We start from the raw sequence: 23,361 nt of genomic DNA on the forward strand, positions 1-23,361 counted from the left end.
TGCTTGCCTCCTTAATGCAGAAAGGATATATTTTAAAATAGAAAATTATTCTGAGTAGAAATAGAAATATAAGATCCAACTTCCTCTGATTTTATGACTATCTAATTAATAGCAGTTTGAGTCTAACATAATCACAAGTACAATGCAAAATAGTCTCATTAACTATTGAATTTTTTGAATAGTATCCACTACCTAATCTATATAGATGAATAAGCATGTAATCAAATTGATGATTTAAAGTAACCATAGTTTAGCTGTTACTCTGCACTAAATTCAACCATTTTAAAATTCTGTGTCTAATATAAGAAAGTTTTAAAACTTATTTCACTTAGCAACACCGTGAAATAGAATTGTTAAATATATATGACATAGGTTTCCATAAAACTTCACATAAAGCTCTTAGGTCAAATAAACAGCATGAGATTCATTAAATTCAACAGTAACATAAAATACAGTATTCATACTGATCATTTATTACAAAACATAGTCCTTCCTGTGTAGACATTCTGAAGGTTACAATAGATAAGAAAGGCCAAGGAGCTTATGGTCTTGTAGGAGACAGGCTTATAAAAATTTCCATAATTAAACACATCAGATTATATGTTCCCCAAAATGAGAGTGAGTAAGACAGAGAGACAGAGAGAGAGAGAGAGAGAGGCAGAAGAAGAAGGTGGCGGGGGGTGGCGGGGGAGAGGAGAGGGGAGAAGACAGAGAACAATAAAACTGCATTACCTTCTTTTTCTTTTACAAGTCAAAAAAATTATTTTGATTACATTAAGGAGAAGGCCCCAATTCTGTGCTAATGATTTTTAACACATCTCCGCAACATCTGTTGTGAGCAAGAGGAAGAGACCAAAAATATTGAAGTTGTGAAGAAGAAGGATTTCATAAATATGATCAAGTAACAAATGACTGGCACACATACTAAGTGCTAAAAGGAGATCTTGAGTAGGAAACAATCACTGTAGCATAGAGTGCTAAGGGATGAAAGTGGGAAAACCAGGACTTGAATTTGGCTTTGGTAGATGAATAGGATTTCACCAAGTTAAAAATCACTTTTGGGTATGAATCAAATATTAAGAACCTGAATTTCCCATTTCTTTTATCACAGAGTTTAGATTGTAAGTCAGTGCAGTAGTTGAAAATACTATACAGTCAGAATTACCTTTAAAATTTTTATAAATTGTTCATGAAGCAAAACAAATATGATGACATCATACAATAACTCATAGTCTCCAACAACGCAGAGAGAGCAGTATAAGGAGACAAGGGGAACAAGAAGCCTGAGTCCAGTGGCTTTCAGGATCCATTAGACTTTAAGAGAAAGAGGGAGGAGGGGCTGGAAGAGGTAGGGAGCTTGCTAAGGAAGCTCCAGTAAGGTTCAAGGCAAAAACAGGGGATTCTCAGTTGAAGCCTTATGAACCTAACAGGTGAGTCCTCAGAACATCAAAGGAAGAGCTGAGCTTCACCTAAAGAAAGAATGAGCATCAACCCAGCTAGTGGACACATTGTGGCTAACACAAAGGAGAGAAATGGAAGCAGACCAAAGAGAGCTGGCAGGGAGAACCAAGACACTAAGTGTCAAGGGCATGCTAAATGAAGTCACCCACTCACAGGCTGGGGGAGAAAATGCCACAGGAGACCCATCTGGGCCACAAGAGGGAAGCGTGGAGAAGCAGAGGCTAAGAGGAACCAAAAGAGGAGTCTGAGAAAGGGTAAACATTTCTCCCTTTGAGTAAAAGGCATTAGTGTAAAGATCTGAGTGCTCTTGTCTAACACGGCTCTGTCAAGAGCCAGTTCTGCACAAGGTCTCCTTTCTTTATGTCCCCAGCTCCTAACACAGAACCTGCCACCTACTAGGTCCTCAATAAATTAACTGTTTAAGTAACAATGGACCAATGAGTACAAGCCCCCAAAGGCTGATTTCAGAACAATATACAAGGGTTACTGACAGATGGAACTACCTTAGGAAACTGTGAGCCCTGTGCCAAAAGAGATACGCAAGCAAAGGCTGGATGTCTACGTAGCAGGGAGGTGGGTGTCTTCTCACACTTGACAGAGGTTGGAAAAGATTGCAGCAGAGGCTGCCGTACTCTACAAGTGTATCAGTTCAGCTTAATAAGCACCTACTACAGAGCCTACTGTCAAGGAGCTTGCAATCTATTGCTTCTCATTAAAGAAGGAACTTTAGGTGTGCACAGCTGTAAGAGGAGAGGAAGGGAGGAGTGCCTACATTTAAAACCAAATAAAAATACAGTTCCCCCTTTACTGATTCCACGGCCCAAAAAGTGATGTCCTGGTTTTAAATCTATGCAACTGGAAAGAGAAGGAAGTTGAGTAGTTTGCTCTCCTGCCAAGTCCACTCACAGGCAGAACAGTTTTGAAAGCAGATGGAATTACTGGTCCCTATTACTGCCCTGACCTCACCTGCTACAATTCTCCCCTTCTGATACCTGCTCCACTCTAGATTCTTTGTCTTTGCTGTTCCTTTTGCCAGGCACACTCTTTCCCCCAGATAGCGGCATAGTTAACTCTCACATTTTCAAGTCTCTGCTCAAATGGCTATCTTTTCAATGGGCTCTACTCACTCCTCTATTAAAACTGCAGCCCCTCAACACTGAATCCCCCTACCCTATTCTACTTCTTTTCTCCACAGGACAATTCTATTACTTAACATTCTAACATACTATATAACTTACCAAGTTTATAATTTGTCTCCTCCCTACAACAACTATAATGTAAACTCCACGAAAACAAGTATTTGTTTTATTCACTATTTTGTTCAAAGTTCTTAGAACAATCACTATAACATATAACGATCAATATAACATATAACACATATAACACTATTTTGTTCAAAGTTCTTAGAACAATCACTAAAACTCAATTTGCATTTGTTAGATAAATGAACGCACACTGTCTAAAGTACAGCACAGAATAAAGAGACCATCTATTCATAAGAAATACACAAAAAGAGGCTCACATTGTAAACAGATACGCAGAAATTTCCCTGCACTGTTTGTCACTTGTTTTTCTTTTACATGTGATCACTCACAACATATATGCAGGCCCTGATGCATGCATCCATGTGTACACACACACATGCACACACACACGTACACTCTCGTATGTTCTCTCAACTGCCCTCATGCGCACTAATACTTACACAGAGCTAAGTATCTGCATTGAAAATTGTTTAAGTTAGATGGATTTATTAGGTTGGTGCAAGAAGTAATTGTGGTTTTTAAAACTGCAAAAACTGCAATTGCTTTTGCATCAATCTAAGTGCCACTCTACTGTCTGGCTCTAATGTCCTAATTACATAAATGCATTTATATTTAAATAATAGGTAATTGACTGTAAGTTTACATCCTCTGTTTTAAGTTTCAAACACTTACTTTTATCTGTGCGACACTACTTTTCATTTTCTGTTGCCAGTTGGTCCAATAAATCAAAGACTCCTCGAACTGGTCCAAAGAACAAGTACTCAATGCTCTGAATTCCTTGACAGTTTGCTTTTTCTGTCTGCAAACATCACCTACAAAATATACCAAGGAAAGCTTTGTTAACACTAATAAAGTGTGTAAAATGATGATTTTTTTTCTACACAATGTACATTTGACCACCTTATTTTTCTAAATCTATAAAACAAATATAATAACTAAATAATTTAAAAATCCTTAAGTAGTTACACATAATAATGTATACCTAACACATATAAGTAGAAAAAAAATCCATGAACAAGAGAGCAAATAGGTTTTATTCTAAGGACCAAGGGGGAACAAAAGTTAATTGAAAAAGAGATGTCCTATAATTTTATTAAAAATGTTCTCACAGTGAGGGAGATATATACTTACATCATAAAATAGCAGTGTGGTATTATTTTTAAAAAAACTGAGGAAACAATGACAGAAGAGAAACTCTATAAAAACTGAGTATAAAAATCCAATGTTTCTATATAGACTAAGAATGAAATACCCAATGTCCTTGCAATAATGATCATTAAGAAATAAATATAATCCACATAGAAATTTAAGGTGCTAAACTACAATAATTATGTCTCAATGTGATCCATTAATGGCACAAAGCTTCAGATATATGCACATAGGATAACTAAGTACTTGGCTCAGAATAAACCTAGTCATCAGCATTAAATCTAAAATTTTCAGATGTCTTTTAATATTCTAAGTAAATTTTAGTAATTTTGTGCAAGATGCTAAATTGATACTTATGTTCACAAAGAACTTGCATTCAAATATTTTATTGGAAGTACATCTCTAAATGGTTTATAGTATAAGGCAATGAAATCCCAAAAATAAAATAGAAAACAAAATAAAAGGATTAAAAGATACAGAGAATGCAGAGAAAGCAATGTGCTTAGTACCAAAATAACTGAATACAACTGGAAAAAAATTAATTTGAGTGTCAGAAGGGGTATAACAGATTATCTGGTCCAATTCTTTCTTTTAAAAGAGAACAATGAAAGTCAGATAAGCCATTTCAAATATAATTATAACTCTAAATTATAATACCAGTTAGATGTACAACTAGAAACCTACAATAAGGACACCCTGTTAAGTATTCCTTTTCACCAGCACACATATACAAATAGTCTTGATATTATAAAGTGAGACAGAGCTGCTATCATTTAATGCAGATGGGGATGTATACAAATTACTAAGTCAAGAAACGTTTCTATTACCATGGTTGGCATGGTGTCACGGTTAGTAAAGGCAAACTTATCAATCTATAAAATATAACTGCAATCTAAAGCACATCACTGCTTATGTACGAGGCCTATAGTTAAATAGACAAATGTGAGTAACTTCACATAATATGCTTATTAATAGGCTCTTTCTTCAATTAGTTGCAGTTGTTTAGAAAGCCCAGCACTTTGGGAGGCCGAGGCGGGTGGATCACGAGGTCAGGAGATCGAGACTATCCTGGCTAACATGGTGAAACCCCGTCTCTACTAAAAATACAAAAAACTAGCCGGGCGTGGTGGCGGGCGCCTGTAGTTTCAGCTACTTGGGAGGCTGAGGCGGGAGAATGGCGTGAACCCGGGAGGCGGAGCTTGCAGTGAGCCGAGATCACGCCACTGCACTCCAGCCTGGGAGACACAGTGAGACTCCGTCTCAAAAAAAAAAAAAAAAAAAGAAAGCTCAACCTTGTTTTTGGCTGGCAAGTTGTACCCAAATCTTTTCTTTATGTATCTTTTTAAAGCGTATCAGCAATTTGGGAGGTCAAGGCGGGTGGATCACGAGGCCAGGAGATCGACATCATCCTGGGTAACATGGTGAAACCCCATCTCTACTAAAAAAAAATACAAAAAATTAGCCAGGATTAGTGGCGGGCGCCTGTAGTCCCAGCTTCTCAGGAAGTTGAGGCAGGAGAATGGCACGAACCAGGGAGGCGGAGCTTACATTAAGCCAAGATTGCGCCACTGCACTCCAGCCTGGGTGACAGAGCAAGACTCCATCTCAAAAAAAAAAAAAAAAAAAACAACAACAACAACAACAACAACAAAAGATTACTCTGGGTCCTAAATCCTAATGCCCACAGACTAGCCTATCTAGGACCTTATTATGCCCACAACTGTGACATTATTGTTTGAACTTAGTTTCAGAGTAACTTTTCCTACTGGATGCTATACCTTAGATAAATAATTGAGAAAATCCAGAATAAGTTATGTAAAACACTTCATAAAATCAGACTCTGTGACAGCAGCAGAGAGGGCATGTACTTCTAACTTAAACTGTCTATTCTGATACCATGCAAGAGTTACTATCTTAATAAGCCTATGTTATGAAAAGTCAAATAAAAAACGTGCTTCAAAGGGGAAAGAGAGGTTCGAGACTAGAAAGTTTCATATCTAGAAAAATTACACTATTTTACCCTAAGAACTTAAATAATAAGGGTGTTTTGATTCCCACGGCCACACTGGGTAGTTTATGTGGCACTTCTGAACAAGTTTTTTAAAACCATAACTGAACTTCCATTTCTGAAATGGCTAGGAAGTTCCTACTGAACCCAATCCTTTCACTGATAACAACCATAAACTCCTGACAAAACATACAACATCCACCTGAAGGCACTGGAGAATGAACAAAAGCAGGCTCAGTCTAGAGGAGAGTAGATGCCCTGAGAAAGGAGTAATATGAGTGAGTTATCCCATTTAATATAGCTTTAGTCTGAGGGCAAGCTGCAGTCTGTACCACGCAAGGGTGGCTAAAACTGATGAAAAGCAGAGTCTGAGACAACCACAGCTGCTGGAAACTGAGGGGGGACTCCAGGAGGGAAGAGAGTCAGTGGAGGGGAACCCCATATGCTGGGTATAAATTGTTCCCACATCTCTATCTCTGAACCAACACATGTACAATACAGATTCCTGCCAAGAACTGAACTAAGATTTGAACTGTTGCTAAAGAGACTAGAGTTTGCAATTTAAGTCCAACCAAGTTAACTCCCTAAAAAGTTACCACTCCTTAGAGGAATGTAAGGAAACCAGAATCTCTGTAACATAAAAATAACAATATTCAGGAGACAATTAAAAATAACATTTTAAAAATGTGGCCCAATCTTAAGGGGAAAGACAATCAAAACAGATCAATGCTGAGATGACCCAGATCCTGGAATTAGTATACAAGGTTTTTAAAGCATGGTTTTTAAAACATATGGAACGATGCAAAGAAAAATATGCCTGGGAAATTTCAGCCAAGAGAAACGATAAAATAGAACCAAACAAATTCTAAAACTGAAAAATATATGAAATAAAAAATTCACTGAATACGCTTAACAGAATGGTTAATAGTTAAAGCCAAAGATAAAGAGAAAAATCTTGAGAGCAGAAAAGAAAAAAACAACTTATCATATACAAGGAAATAACAATTCAAATTACTGCTGACTTCTCATCAGAAACTAAATAGACCATGTTCTCACTTATATGAAGCTAAAAACTTACTGGATCTCATGAAGATAAAGCAGACTGGTGGTTATCAGAGGCCGGAAAGGGGAGTGGGGTGTGGAGGATGAAGGAAATAAAAGGAGTATAAATGTTTTTATTACCACTGAACTGTACACTTAAACATGGTAAAGATGGTAAATTACATCTCTCTATATTTTTATATTAAAAAATTTGAAAAAGAAATGAGAGAGACTTGAAAATAGTGAAACAATTTTTAAAAGTGTTAAAAGATAAAAAACAGTTAACCTAGAATTCCAGAAAAAGCACTCTTTAAAGGAAGACAAAATGAACACATTTACTGATTAAACAAAAAACAACTAAGAGAAACTAAGAGAATTTATTACCAGCAAACCTGCACTACAAAAAATGCTAAAATAAGTTCTTCAAGCTAAAGGGAAATGATACTAGATAGAAACTGTTTTTCAGAAAGAAATGAAGAACACTGTAAATGATACCTTTCTCAGGAAATACAAAATACTGTTTTATTTTAATTTATCTAAAATACCTAGGACTCTTTACAGCAAAAATTATGTCTTAAGGGGTTATAATATATGTAGCCAGCGTATATATATGTATAGTATATAGAATTAGCGACCAAAATGGATCTACACTATGCAATGTTTCTATATCTTTTGTGAGGTGATACAATATCGACTCTAAGTAGCACATGAAAAGTTAAGGATATATATATACTGTTTCCTAGAGTAATGACTAAAAACAAAATATAGCTTGAAAGCCTACAAATTAAAATAGAATTTTAAAAATATTTAAAACAGAGGCTACCCCCTCCCTCACCTGAAGATGAGATCCCTGTAGGGATAACCCTTATCTCAGCTGGATTTTAGGACCATTTGCCTCAACAAGATGACTCTGTTGAAACCAAATTGCATGATTCTTTCCAAAGGTCCTGTTTTTAATGGCTATAAAGGTTTAGAGAGCCATAAAACTCAAAACTTTACTCGACTTACATCTGCTCAAAGATATTGGTATTTTTTTCCCTACCTCTACTAGCACAACCATTTAACATTTCTAACATATCCTTCACTACCTTTAAACCCAGTGTTATTTATACATACACTTGTTCCCCAACAAATAATACTTGCAGCACTTCTGTTATTTGCCCAGCATCTTTCTAGGCATTGGACAGGCAGCAATGAACTACTCCAACAAAATCTCCTGTTCACATGAAGTTTACATTCTAGGTATAAGAAACAAATCTATAACGATAAGCAAAACACTAAGCCACTCAAGCAAGGTGACAGGCTGGGTTTTTTGCCTACACATCAGTTTTAAATCACTACTTAACAGTGTAAAACTAGTTTGATATCACTATATTAAAAACAACCCAAATCAAGAAAAAATGCATGAGAGGAGAATTACTTGTACATATACTGGGGCCCACCGCTGACTTACTAAATCAGAAAATGGGCAAGTACAGGAGAAACCCATGCATACTTGATTTATGAAAGTATTCCCAAGGTAATTCCAAAATTCAACTTTTCCCCAAGTCTCCTCAGTTTTTCAATTCTACATAAGAAACAGGTTCTCAATTTGTTCTCAAACCATAAGCCACTTAGGCAGAATAGAGAGACCCCACATCCTACCTACTTTATAGTGAAGAACTTAGTCGCAGATCAATTGAAAAGGGACACAGAAATTCCAAATGAATTAATTCTTAACAATTCACAGGTAAGAAGTGTTTTTTAAACCTGAGAAATTATGGCCACAATTTATAATTATTTATACAATCTTACTCAATCCTCATAATTACCCTGCTCTGGTGATTTTTTTTTTAAGCCATGTTTTTCAGTGAAACAAATGAAGCACAGCAAATTCAAGCAATTTGTCCAAGCAAATTACACCTAGTAAATGGCAGAAGCTAAAATTCAAAGCCAGGTTTATCTGATGCCAAAGCCATATATCGTGTCCCAATGAAAACGCCAACACTAATGAATTGAAGCCAAAATGGTAAATTATAAAATGTAAATAAGTACAGACTACTATCCAGAACATTATCCCAGCCTTAATTGATCCATTCATTCAAAGTTCCAGATACCAAAGACTGTGATTTAATATAACGAAGCACTACTTCTTTTCAAACATTCATAGTAATTTTAAGCATTCCTTTATTTAATTTAGCATACCTAGAATTCACTGTGACTAGGTATACTATGAGCAAAAAATAAAAATAAAAAATCATTTGACCCTATTGCACAAGATTTAGCATTTTCCTTTGCTATTCTCCTGGGGTATTAAACCCAGTTCCTCTTCCCAACCTACTTATACATTTCAAAACAAGCAATTTCTGTGCATTTTATTTCAGGTTACCGTACATATTTAAATTTAATGAGTTTTCTTTCTGATCGATATCATCTTTCCCCTTTCAATCTTCATCAGCAAATAATTGATGGCAATAAAGTACAATCTGTTACATTTCCATGTCTCAAAATGTAAGTGTGAAAATGACAATATGGTAAAGTAGACTGCTATCATAGTTCTAACAAAAAATGAATACAGTATTGTCATTGTACAGATTTATACAGAATATGCCTGTTCGGAAATTCTGAGTTCAACATATGCATGCTAATACTTACACTAATTGGAAATTCCTGAAATGAGAGCAATTTATCTACAGTTTACAGCACTCTCTGCTCTTCTAAGCATCACTATGTGAATTTTATGATGAATTATTAAATTTCTGTCCCCTTCTCACAAGAAAGCAACTCAACAAAACCACACCTGCTCTCCTGAAGAAAGAGGATATTTTCCAATAGGAGATACAGTACTCATGAGAGCACTATTAAAAAAATGACAGTTTTTCTCTCAGTTTCATCAAGCATTAGAAAGCAAAATATTTAATAGCATTTATAAGTACTTCAGACTGTTAACCAGAAAATGGTGAATTCTACAATTATCTCAAAAATTAAGAAAATGAGAAAATGTTCAACTAATGGCTGAAATGCACTGCTTTCCAGATGATTTCAGTAGCAAAACACTTCTACCATTGTCACTTTGGTGTCCTCAGTTCAAGTTAGAGGAACTTGCTGAAACATACTATCATAAAATTGCTAAAGGAAGGGGGAATCAACAGTGAATTACCTTTAGTTGGCTCCTCCGGCTTCTAAATAGTAACAACAGGTTTGGTGAATTTCAAACATTTTAACAGAGTTCATATTTAAAACAAAATCAAATAATAAAAACACCTTAGTTGCCCAATGAGGAAAGTGGTAATATTACACAATACAAAATAAAAACTGTCCTAAAATTATTCTAAATGCCAAAATATAACGGGAGGGGAGATAATGGAATTCTCAGAAAATACCTCAACAAGAGCCAAGCCCCCAAGGAACAGATTTTCCTTCTTAGGGAACAAACAGGAATAACAGATTGGTTTTGCTCTTGAACAATATAAAACAAGATTGCTATATACTTTCCATATCTGTACTGAAGGAAAACTTATTTGTTTAGAAAAACCGTTTCTTGCTATTTTTTTCCCTTCTTAAAAATACTTACATATTAGTGAAAAATTTGCCTCATGATATACCACATAAGGCCAAAAAGTTATAATTTGATGTCAGCATAGAATCACAATTTCAAGAAAATAAAAGAGTCAAAATACTCCTGTCTCTTTCTAGAAAAGTCACCAGGTACAGGTTGGCAATCCCTTATCGGCAGTTCTAAACTCCGTAAAGCTCTGAAAATACAAAGATTATCCTTAAGCATGTGGCAACTCACTTGACAGCAAAACTTAGCATATACTGACTTGATACTTAATGTCACTTGATACAGTGCAGAAATATTAATATGCTTGATTAGAGGATGCTGCTCCAGACCCCAAAAGGGGGATTACTTAATATGTAGTATAGGTACTGCAGTTTTCTAAAAACTACAAGATACTGAAGTCAAAACACTTCTGGCTCCAAGAATTACAAATAAAGAGTTGCAGAGCTGTACTCCGTTTTGCTTCCTGGTCATTGCATACACCAGGTGTGCTCTCTGACTCATAACCATTTGAATGACTAGACTGCCGGGTTCTAGTACAGGGCTGGAAGCTGTGCAGATAGTTCTGGACATTGTTTTCTGTAAGAAATAAGTAATATAAAAGCATTTGACTGGTCTGCAACTCTGTGTGGAGAGTAGACAGCCCAAATTTTGAGACACTTTAAAACAGTAAGACACAGATGAGTGAAAAAAAAAAAAAAAAAGACATTTTAATGAACCCAATGATACCATTATTTATACTGAAATCTTCACATTATAAATTGGGAGGTAGTATTACCCCCCATTCATTTCCCGTATCATGAAGCTAGTTCCATCTTAGGCTGTTTAAATAACCAAAGAGTTAAGTAATACAATCATTTGGAAATACTATTAATTTTTTAAATTTTTTTAATGCATAGGAAGATTCCCCAATGTGCTCCTTTTCAACAGAATGCAGGATCTATGAGAACAGGAATTTATCTATTTTTGTTAGTTTCAACATTCCAATCAGCTGTCTCTTGATTTACAGTACAGTACTGATTTCTATTTAAGTTGGTTTTAAAGAAAAATTCTACATGTTGAACTTTTTAATGATTCATTTAAAAATAAATTATGATATTTATGGGGCAAATTCCCTTCATCCTGTCCCCTCTCTATTTCTACTGTTTCATCCCTACACAGCTATTTTTTGATATGTTGATGTGTAAGTTCACACTTGATGCCGCTAATCTTTTTTTTTTTTTTTTGAGACAGAGCCTGACTGTCACCCATGCTGGAGTGCAGTGGCATGATCTCAGCTCACTGCAGCCTCCACCGCCCAGGTTCAAGTGATTCTCATGCCTCAGCTTCCTGAATAGCTAGGATTACAGGCGTGCACCACCATGCCCAGCTAATTTTTTGTATTTTTAGTAGAGACGGGATTTCCCCATGTTGGCCAGACTGGTCTCGAACTCCTGACCTCAAGTGATCCGCCCACTTGGGCATCCCAAAGTGCTGGGACTACTGGAGTGAGCCACCATGTCCAGTCTGATCTCTCTAATTCTTAACCTCTCCTACCCACTGTAATTTGGCTTTCCCTTCCCACTACTTCACAACACTTACCAATGTTACACAATAACTTCTTGTTGCTAAATCCAGGGGCGGCTTCCTTCTTTTATGGAACAATGCTCTAGCATTTGGCACCTAATCCCCTTCTTGAAGTTCTCACTTGTCAACTTACAGGGACACCACCTTCATTTGTCCACCCCTTTATTATTTATTATGCCTGAGAGTTTAATCTTTGCTTGTGAATTTATGTTTTGTTCATTGTTCATTGCTACAGTAGGGACAACCCAACACTAGAGGCTTTCAATACATATTTGTTAAATGAATGAATAGTCCTTATCTTTTCTTTCTCCATTTTCTCTGTAGAAGATCATCTCCATCCTCATAGCTTCAATTAACATGTGAAAACAACTTTTTACTCCAGCCAATCTTCTCTGAAGTTCCAAATCATTATGTCCAATTGGCTACAGGAAACCTCTATGTGGATGTGTCAAAGGCCATTTGAACTAAGGAAATCCACACTGGAACTCATTATTTCCTTCTCCCCATCTCAAATCAGCAATTCTTCTAAGATATGACTTACAAAGCTTCCCAGGGGGCAATTTCCTTTTCCTTACTCCCCGTAAGTCACCAAATCCTATTGATTCTATCAAATCTGCCCATGTTTTCCCCTCATTCTGTCACTGTATATAGGAGGCTGGGGGAAGGTTCCATTTAGGCTAGGGCCATAATTGATATTTACATTCAGTGGCTGAGAAAAGCTGGGTGCAGTGGCATGTGCCTAGAGTCCCAGCCTGGGCAACATAGTGAGATCCCATCTCAAAAAAATAGTAAAAGAAGAAGAAAAAAGAAAAGTGCTTACAGAGAAAATGAGGAATTATGAAGCCAAGAGAAATAAAGTACAGTCATGGTCTTTACTAAAGGCAGTGCCTACGTATGGTGGGGAGATATATACATTACACATCAGACAAGGCATTGAGGACTCTGTCCTCGGGTAAAGAAGAAATGTCTAAGTGCTACAACAATGTTATAAACTAAGTTTTACTGGAAAAGAGGGTTTGGGACATACAGAAAGAAGCAGGTCTTGAAGCTGAGTCTTGAAGAACAAGTAGGAATTATCCATATAGAAAGGGGAAAAAGGTCATTCAGGAAATAAGATAAGCATGTGTAAAGACTCAGAGACAGAGAATTTGGGGATTCCAGGGTGTATATGAAAAACTGAACATGAATAAGAGGGAACATGAGAGACTCATTAAGCTAAACTATGAAAGCCTCTGTATGAGGACGCTGGATCCTCAAGGTTTTTGGTCACTGCTACATATCCAGAACCTAGGACAGTGTCTGCTACTTAATAAGTTCCAACTCTAAAATTAAATAAAAAAATGGGGAGTGTAGATTTCTGCGATTACTCCTATTTCTTCCCACACAGAACTCCCTACAATGCCATTTTGTCAACTTGCTCATCAAGGAATACAACAGCAGCCTTGTCTCACCTATTAACTCCTACTTCTTGGAAATACTAAGATTTCCAAGTCTTAGTGCATCAAGACAGCACTATCAGATGCCACTCCCTATTAGTCTTCACTCCATGTTAACCTGTGGAGTAAGCAGCTTGAAAACACTTCCTCGCTGAGTGAGATGAAAAAAATACTAGTTCCTTTGCAGGAACTGCAAAAGGAAATCTATCCCTGAAGGTGCAGTTCTCTCAACTTACAAAATCAACCCTAATTACTGAATATGCCATATGCCTTCATCATACATTCAAACCACTCTCTCCTGCCCCAAATCTGTTCCTCAGCTTGCCTAATTAAGTACATGGGTGAATACATTCTGCCAATTTTCATGGCACAGCTTTGAAAGTCACCTGATTATTTAATTAGAGAGCCACTTAGTAAACCACATTCTGGTTTAAAGAAAACTTGGAGGCGTTGGCCTCCATAGAGAAACTGAGCCCCTAGACATGTAAGCACTGCATTCTACTACAAAGGCTCCTGTAGCCAGGTCTAAAATAAAGCTACACTGACAAACTATTTCAGGGATTCACAGGGTAACTTTTCAGGTGGAAGTGCTGAACTCTGTCTAGCTCCAACCATTTATAAGTTAGGCTGAAAGACAGGTTAAACATGAGTCGCCACTGAGTTCATCCTTCCCACTAGCTAATCCATTCTACAGGAGTTTATATGTCCCAAGGCCAAGGCAGCATACCCGGTTTTTGGTATCTGTTCACACTAGGAAAGACTTATTAAGTGGACTATATATAGTAAAGGCTTGCTTTAATCCATGCTTAAAGTTTGCACTTTGTTATAGGCATTCAAATGTCTCTTCCAATGTGCACTTGGGAAATGTATATACTGAGAAAAAGCATAAGTCTGGGAGTTTGCCAAAACTAGTATGCTCTCTGGCTTTACAGTTCCACCACCCTCCCATGCTCAGATAAACAGAAAAGTGGGGAAATTCAACAAGGGAGCCTTCAAAGTTATAAGTCGGATCAGATGTATTACTAATAGCCACTTCTTTCTTGGACTAGCTCCAGGCACCATGAACAAACCATGACCAAGTTAGGGATATGATAGGTAGTACAAAATTCCATCTAAATACACGTGGACAATAAACTGAAATTATTATTCAAGTTAAGGCATGGGCATTTGAAATACAAAATGTGTCACCGTGCTGTCTTCTGGGTGGTCTCAGGTACAAGCCACTGTAGGTCATTCAACAATGTTCAATCATGGGGAAGGAGAGTTAACTTCTTTTCTTTTTCTTCTTCTTTTTCTTGAGACAGAGGCTCACTTTATCACCCAAGCTGGAGTGCAGTGGAGTGATCTCGGCTCACCGCAACCTCCGCCTCCAGGTTCAAGTGATTCTCCTGTCTCAGCCACCCGAGTAGCTGGGGCTACAAATGCACAGCACCACACCCTGCTACATTTTTTTGTATTTTTAGTAGAGACAGGGTTTCACCATGTTGGCCAGGCTGGTCTCGAACTGCTGATCTCAAGTGATCCGCCTGCCGTGGCCTCCCAAAGTGCTGGGAATGCAGGCATGAGCCATCGCGCCCCACCAGAAGAATTAACTTCTAAAAATTCAACAGCTGGGAAAGCTAATAGAGCTAAGAAAGCTCGCTTAGAAAAATCAGGTAGTCTAGGAAGTGTCAGAACTCCAAAAAGTGATTGGAGGTAATCTATCCAAAGCAGGGAAGGATGTGGTGGCATAATAATAAATACTGGCTGGCCATGGATCAAGTACTTTGGAGCAAGGAGGGCAACAAACCTGATTCTGAGGACAGGGGGAGGATGAACCATAGCATGCCCTTAAAAGATGGGCTAGAGCAGAAGTTTTCAAACTAACTGGCATGAGAATTATTCGAATGCTTTGGCGCAAAAAAAAAAAAAAAAAAACACTGTTGGGCCTGCATTTCCACGTTTCTGATTCAACAGAACTGGGTGAAGCCCAGTAATTTACATTGCTAATAAGCTTCAAAGAGATGTTGCTGATTCAGGAGACCACATTTTTGGAACCACTAGACCAGGGTATTAGATCAAAGTTCTTGGCCTTTAACTTATAACCAAGACAGTCTCAGAGCCCCAGTCAATTGAGTTGGGTAAGACTCCATAAAAGTGGCATGGACACTTAAAACTAGAAGGGCACTGGCCGAGCGCAGCGGCTCACCCTGTAATCCCAGCACTTTGGGAGGCCGAGGTGGGTGGATCACGAGGTCAGGAGATAGACACCATCCTGGCTAACATGGTGAAACCCCGTCTCTACTAAAAATAAAAAAAATTAGCAGGGCGTGGTGGCTGGCGCCTGTAGTCCCAGCTACTCGGGAGGCTGAGGCAGGAGAATGGCGTGAACTCGAAAGGCGGAGTTTGCAGCGAGCCAAGATCCGCCACTGCACTCCAGCCTGGGCGACAGAGTGAGACTCCGTCTCAAAAAAAAAAAAAAAAACCTGGAAGGACACTTAAAGGTGGAAAGGCAACACTCAGACCCAGAAGGCAAGAACTGAGGTACAGACAGAACTCATCAACTGTATCATAGTAGCAATTTACAATAATACAAAGCTAACACTGTATATCAGGCACTGTGCTCAGTGCCTCATCTGCATTATTTTCTTTATACTCAAAAAAAGACAACACAGTGAGGCAGGTATTGTATTATTACCTACATGTTTTCAGATGATGAAGCTGACAATAGAGACTTTAAGTAATTTGCTCCAAGTGACAGACCTAGTAATAGCTAAATAAAACTGAAGTCTTTGGTCTACTAGTCCATCACCCAGGACCAACAAAAGTAGCTTTCCTCAACCTACTGATAAGGCCTGTAACAAGGCTTCTCCTCTCCTGGTCAAAACCACACTTTTAATGTCAATTTTAAATCTGCCCTTGCATAGTAGGATAATCTGTGTTAACTCCTGAATTCACAAGCAATCCTACAACAAGATAAGTCTAAATACGGATGAGGTAGGTTAACTGATCTGCTGAGGACCAAATTTGTTTGTTTATCTGCTATTTCGGGTCTCTGCACATCCAAAAATGCAAAGGAAACTCTTACCTAATTCTTGCATCTAGAATAGCCTTTCTCCAAATCCTGCCTTCTCCAATTACCTCAAAAGAATTGTTAGGATTAAGTGGAAATAGGTATGGTAGTTTTTGCAGTTAAACTCAGTGAAATTAACGATTATATTTCCGTTCTATAATGCTGTGTTATAGAACCCAAAGCTCCTTAGAGAGGTGGAGTCTGGACACCCAAGTTTAGCAGTTATTACCTCATTGGAGATAGTTCAAGTTATGGAAGGATCAAGAATGACAGGTGAAGAGGACACAAGAGAAGCGAAGCGTCTTCAAAACTAAACTCTAGAAACTATCAGTATTTACAGGGCAAATAAATGAAAAAGAAACCGCTAATGAAATTTAAAACAAATAGCCAAAGGGATATAACGCCGGAAAGAGGCATAAGAGTGCAAGTACTTCAACTAACTTTTAATCAACTAGAGCTCATTAATCCCACTCCCCAGGCACTGGGAAAGGGGCTTTGGGCAAGCCCAATGGACTCCAGAGGCTCTAAGTATAAAACACACTGCACACGAAACAACAGAGCACCAGCGTTGGTGCAAGACTTCAGACAGCTGCAGGAACCTCACAAGGAAGGTCAGCCGGTCCGCTCAGGCAGGCAGTCAGTTCACCGCAGCCCATTCGCTCCCCATCCGCTTGGACTCCTCGGACCCAGCCACTCTCACACCCCTCTCCCGGGCCTAAGCGTGGCGGGGAGACCCACACACACTCCAATGCCGCTCACAGCCGTATCAGTGAGCCCGCACCCACTCCTCAGGGTCTTTCACTTCCCACCCGACCCGGCAACCCGCCACCCCCGCTCCACTTCGGTGCCTACGGGGACTCCGCGGAGTTCGATAATTACCTAAAGCTGCACCGCGCCGCCATTACACCGGATGTACGTCACTTCCTCTTCCCGAGCACCGACAGTAGGAACAAGGCAGATACTGAAATACATAAAAACTTGACGCTCAATTGGCTTGACGCGTTATCCTTTTAATTTATTTCAGATACCATATCATAATGCCAGAGTCAAAGCAGTCGATCCAGGCACACTGTCTTCTTATCGAAATGGCGACTAAAAAGAAGTTGGCATGAACTACAAAGTCCGAAATCCAGCACCTGTGCTGACGGAAATGACGAAAGCATAATTGTAGTTTAGCGGTGAAATGGCGCGGTGTACGATGGGAATTGTAGTTCATACAGATGCGCGCCAGCGAGTTAACATCCACGCTGCTGACTGGCAGCCAGCAGTGTTTAGGGTCTAGGCAAATTTACTTTAATCTAAAACTATTTCACTGCATTTTGGGAAATTTTTTTTTTTTAGTAGTCAGTTGTCACTTTCCTTGAAAATCTTAAGTGAGAGATTTTCTTGAGACTTTTTTTAATAAGAGTTTGACCAAGAGTCAAGTGCCTAATAAATTCCAAGACATCCAAGCCAAGAGAATGGGAGAATATTAGATCATAAATAGAGTGAAATAATGAGGAAAAAATAATTCTGTAGAGACTATGTTGCCTGTCTTTTAAGTTAAGGTACCAACTGGTATGACCTGAGAATAAGGGGATTGCCTGGCTGAGTAGGAAGTAGCAGTTTGCACAGCATGCAGAACTAGGGCATCAAACAAATTGTTTCTTTAAACTTCACTTTTCACTAGTAACAAAACGTAAAAGTTCAACTACTTGCTATTTTGGAAACTCTGTTTCTAAAACAAGAATATCTTTATGTTATCAAATCTTTCATAAACCGTTCCTGATTTCTCCACACACTTCTCTATTACAGTTTTAGGGTGCTGTGCTTCCACTCCTTTCTGGAGGCAAAGTGTGAGAATTAAGAATAAAAACACTGCAGTTGGACTACTTACGTTTGAATCTTGAATCCTTTGATTATTTATGGATGATTTGGGGCAAGTAACTTCACATTCTGTGGCCGTTCCATGATCTGTTAAATGGAAATACTAGTAGTACCCATTCATGCAGTAGTTGTAAGAATTGAATTAGTTGATTCACAAGATACGTTTAAGATAATTGCTAGTATACAATAGTGTTATCTATTTTATTTCATATTTAAGATATTTGGCCATTGTTGATGGTGCACTTTGGTGTACCAATACAGGGCACAGGAGATGGATCTGGAGATGAACATTTGTATTTATATATTTAAAAACCCACAATACTATCTGTGATGGTTAATTCTGAATGTCAACTTGATTGGATTGAAGGATGCAAAGTATTGATCCTGGGTGTGTCTGTGAGGGTGTTGCCAAACTGTTGACAACTGTTTGTTGTCAAACAGTTGAGTCAGTGGACTGGGGAAGACAGACCCACCCTCAATCTGGTGGGAACAATCTAATCAGGTACCAGCGGGCAGAAAAACGTGAAAAGGCGAGACTGGCCTAGCCTCCCAGCCTATATCTTTCTCCCGTGCTGGATGCTTCCTTCCCTCAAACATTGGACTCTAAATTACTCAGTTGTGAGACTCAGACTGGCTCTCCTTGCTCCTCAGGCTTGCAGACAGCCTATTGTGGGACCTTGTGATTGTGTAAGTTAATACTTAATAAACTCCCCTTTATGTGTGTGTGTGTGTGTGTGTGTATGGATATATATTTATATTAGGATATATATGTAATAGGATATATATACACATATATATGTTTATATATATCCTGTTCTGTCCCTCTAGGGAGCCCTGATGAATATATGACCTCTACAATTATTGACAGAAATAGGAAAGTTAGGGTTGAGCAGAGGAGAACTAGATGGGGCTGGAAAAGAGTGGACTTGTCAGTTGGGTCCTTCAGGAAGCAGACACTGAGAAACAGTTATGAATAAACAAGGTGAAAGGAAAAGGGAGGAAATAGTATGGGGCAGGGGTAGCTCCAGAACAAAGATGAAGAGGCCTACAATGGGATGAAACAACTAGGCCCTTGTACCACAGTTTTGTTCAGTCACTGGCTAGAGCCACCCCAAGAAGAGCGTGGCCTCAACTAAAAATCCGAGGTGGACATGAAGATGTCAACAGTTGAAGGCTGCCACCTAACCACACTGCTTGCAGCTAGGCTACAAACAAGTCCTTTCCTGAAGAGGTATCTGAGCAGCATATCTCTATGCCTGTCACCGTCCACCTGTTACACTATGTGGACCCAGTCTCTATACACATTTCAGGAACATCTTTTCCAGGGTTCTAGCGCACATTCCTTCCTTAAAAAAAAAAAAAAAAAATCTTAGAGGTGGGAAGTTAGTGAGACAAACTACACTCCCCATCTTTGGGTCCTGAGGCCACACTGAATCCATTGCCTCTCTTCTCCACTATTCATTCTAAATTTCCCTTGCTGTCAGCTACTACTCTACTGCTCTCAGTGGTCATACTGGTGGTGTAAACATCCTAATTCCTGGGAAGTCTGAGCGCCTGGTAGTGATCTTCTTTTCAGGCAGGTGCTGCTGCATTTTTTCACTGATGATTACTATAAGGTAAGGGATTACCAAGAGATGCTCAAGTGGATCACGTAAGTACCACATATATTCTTACCTGCTCCCATTGTGTAACAGCAAGCCTATCTCCTCCTGCTGTTTGGATTTAGCTACCTCTGACAAAGCATTGATTCCTTTCTTGCCTACTAGCCCCTGAACTCTAGAAATCTCATGTTCCCAGGCACTTGCTGAGCTTAGTTCAATTCAGTGGGACACTGTGTCCCTAGCAAGAATATACCACATTTGGGGATTAGGACCACCAATTCCACAGAGCTCAGAGTTGTAGGAATGAGAAATACTATGTCCCACAGCAGGTCATTGGGAAAAATGGTAAGTTGGATTATATTCCTGTTTTCATCCCTTGTTTCCTGGACCCAAGTATTGTTCTTACTAGGGACTCTGCATCCTGAGAGACAGTACCTCATTCTTGCAGAATATTGTCTTCTAGCTGGTACTTCAACTGAACCTTCAGCAGGCCATTCCAGTGCTCTGTTAGGCCACCAGCTTCTGGGCATGCAGCATGTGATACATCCAGTGGAACCCATGGTCACAGACTTGCACCACCTTTGCTATGAAGTAAGTACTGCTTGGATGCTATATTGTATTATATTCCATACCTGTGGATCAAGCATGGTGGAAGTCCACAGATACTGGTGCTGGATGAGTCTTGGTGAGTATATAATGTGAATGCATTCCCAAAATAAATATTCCCATAAAATTGAACTGCTAGAATGGAAAGATCTCAATGCAGTCTACTTACCACCAAGTGTTTTCTTGATCTCCTAAAGATTCAGTGTCAAATCAAGGATCAGTTTCACAGGTTAAGCTTTCAGATAAGGCAGTAAGTAGGTAGATCAGCTGTGGTAAGTGGGGATATATGCTGATGGACCTGTGCATATATTCCATTTTTGCCACCCTGGCCATTTTGTTCATGTGCCGATTGTACCAGCACCGAGGTGGCCACTAATAAAGACAGGCTGACGTCAACTAACTGAGTAATTTTTCTACTTGTTTTTAGTGCTTACTCCTTAGATTATACTTTCTTGTGGACATTGATGTGTGATAAAAATATCTTCACACTTTTTGCCCACACCAATATGTATATCCACGTTCCTTTAAGATCCTCAGGACTCATTATTTGCGATCTTCTAAACTCATTCTTTTCAGGCCTCTGACCAGCCAGCCAGGATGTTTGTCATTTTCTGTAAGTATATTTATATTCTAACCCCAGGCTACTTCTCCTTCTAAAGAAAGTAGATGACAAGGTGCACCATTCAAAGCTTTGCCCACTAGGAAGACTGTTTCTCTCCACTGTCTTCAAGGCTATTCTTTAATGAGATTGTAATATAAGCTGCTGCCCAATTTCAGCTTTCATCCACATACGTGGGCAACACATTCATAAAGTAAGCTCAGCCATTTTTTTTCTTTCTTCAGCTTATTGATCAAGACCACAGCTCTGCTCCATATGGTCACCAGTATGAGCTGAGGGAGAAGTATTGATGCAACTCTAACGGTGATGTCAGAGTGTATGCTATCTGCTCCTATAGATTGATTGTGGTCTTCTTTGTGCTTCATCCCAAATGTAATTCTTTTATCTTATGATGGATTACAGTTGAGCTTCCCAGAACTTATAACATGGTGTGTCCAACAAGTCACATTTTTTTTTTTTTTTTTTTTGAGATGGAGTCTTGCTCTGTTGCCCAGACTGGAGTCAAGGTACATTTTGTTTTGTGTCACTTAGTGTCCCACAATAAGCATTTCCTCTTTACCAGTAGCATTATAAGGGCCATTTTTCAAAAGACTTGCAGCCTTCATCTAGATCCTCAGACACCCGGACTGTAATTTTCCCACTGAGATTTCTATAAACTCCATACTGCATCTTTTTCCACCACTGACACCTCTGACCTCATAGGTTCTGCCAGATCGTATAGTCCAGTGTCAAAGCTATTTTCACTACAGCTCAGTCCTGCTGTAGAACTCTTTCCTGTGCCAGGTTGCAAAATTGGCAGCTTTTTATGTCACCTGGTTTATGGCTGAGAAAAATATTTCTAGGTGTAGAGTATGTGCCTTACAGAACCCAAAGCAGTCTCCTAGGCATTGTGCTTTTTCCTTCTTCATGTGGGATGTAAGATGCTGCAGTTTGTCTTTTATTTTAGAAGGGATATCGTAGCACTCCTCCGAACAATGGGCCCTTAATGTCTTTAATAAAGAACCAGGTCCCTCCGTGATTCTTCCAAGGTTTCATTTCTCACTCTCTGGAGCACAAACCTTAAACATGCTAATAACCTCTTGCTAAACCTGTTTTATCAGCATGATGTCATTGATATAATGAATCAATGTAATATTCTACAGGATTTCCAAACAATTCCTATCTCTGGACTGCAAGTGTGAGTAGGATAGTTAATATAGTCCAGGGGAAAAGTTTCAATGTATATTGATATTTTATTTCTTCTGGATATGAACTATTTATTTCATAGGACATGAGCTATTTTAAATTGTCTTGCTTGATCAGGATAGAAAAGAATGAATTTTCCAAACCAATAGCTGCATACCATATACCTGGAGGCATATTATCCTGCTTTATCAATGATACTGTGCTTGGCATGTCAATTGCAACTGTGGCTGCTACTTTGTTAGACTTTTGGTAGTCTACAATCAGTCTTCTGTTATAGTTCATCTAGTTTTCACAAAGGCCAGACTGTTGAATTAAATGGAGATATGATGGAAACTATCAACCCTGCATCTTTTTTATTTTTATGAGTATCATTAATCTGCACCATTTTCTAGGCACATTATATTGCTTTAGATGTCTCTTGGACAAGAGAGGCAGTTTTAAAGGCTTCTTTTTAGCCTTCCTCACTGTGATAGTTCTTACTCCATAGGCCAAGAAAAATACATGGAAGTTGTTCCAACTGTGAAATATGTCAATCTCAATTATACACTTTAAGGTGGGGTAAATGTCCACGGGATTGGTTTGTGAACCCAGTGGACTCATTGTGAGCAGACTCTGAATAGACTCATGGACATGACTCATGGTCTCCGTATGATTCCATTCCAAAAGGAGAGTCATGATATTGCTTCAGATCTTTAGGTATCAGTGTGAATTCTGATCCTGTGTGCAATAGTTCCCAGGAAGTATGGGTACTCCCTTTCCCAGTGTACAGTCATTCAAGTAAGTGCAAATGGATCTCTTTGGGGAAGGACTAGGGGAATCATTACATGTCATACTTGACATAGTATCATAAGATATTTCTTCCTGAGACCCAGACAAGTCTCGATAGCTTGACAACTGGCACAGATCCAGGAAGTGGGCAAGAGAATGTGACTTTTTATTGGTGTGACCACCCTCAGCCTCCTGTC

At 38.8% G+C, this 23,361-nt stretch overlaps 1 protein-coding gene across 1 annotated transcript in view; it reads right to left on the reverse strand.

Moving 5' to 3' along the window:
* The window catches only part of CWC22 (CWC22 spliceosome associated protein homolog), a 63,278-nt gene extending 45,592 nt beyond the window's left edge, over nt 1–17,686 (reverse strand). Inside the window, exons 1-2 of the mRNA XM_025405248.1 lie at nt 17,399–17,686; nt 3,399–3,538 (exon numbers count right to left, since the gene is read on the reverse strand). Of these exons, the coding sequence (XP_025261033.1) occupies nt 3,399–3,425 (27 nt within the window). The 5' untranslated portion in view covers nt 3,426–3,538; nt 17,399–17,686. The remainder of the gene's footprint in view (nt 1–3,398; nt 3,539–17,398) is intronic.
* Between the last annotated feature and the right edge of the window lie 5,675 nt (nt 17,687–23,361).

Source organism: Theropithecus gelada, chromosome 12, assembly GCF_003255815.1.
Source record: "Theropithecus gelada isolate Dixy chromosome 12, Tgel_1.0, whole genome shotgun sequence".
Classification (NCBI taxonomy): domain Eukaryota; kingdom Metazoa; phylum Chordata; class Mammalia; order Primates; family Cercopithecidae; genus Theropithecus; species Theropithecus gelada.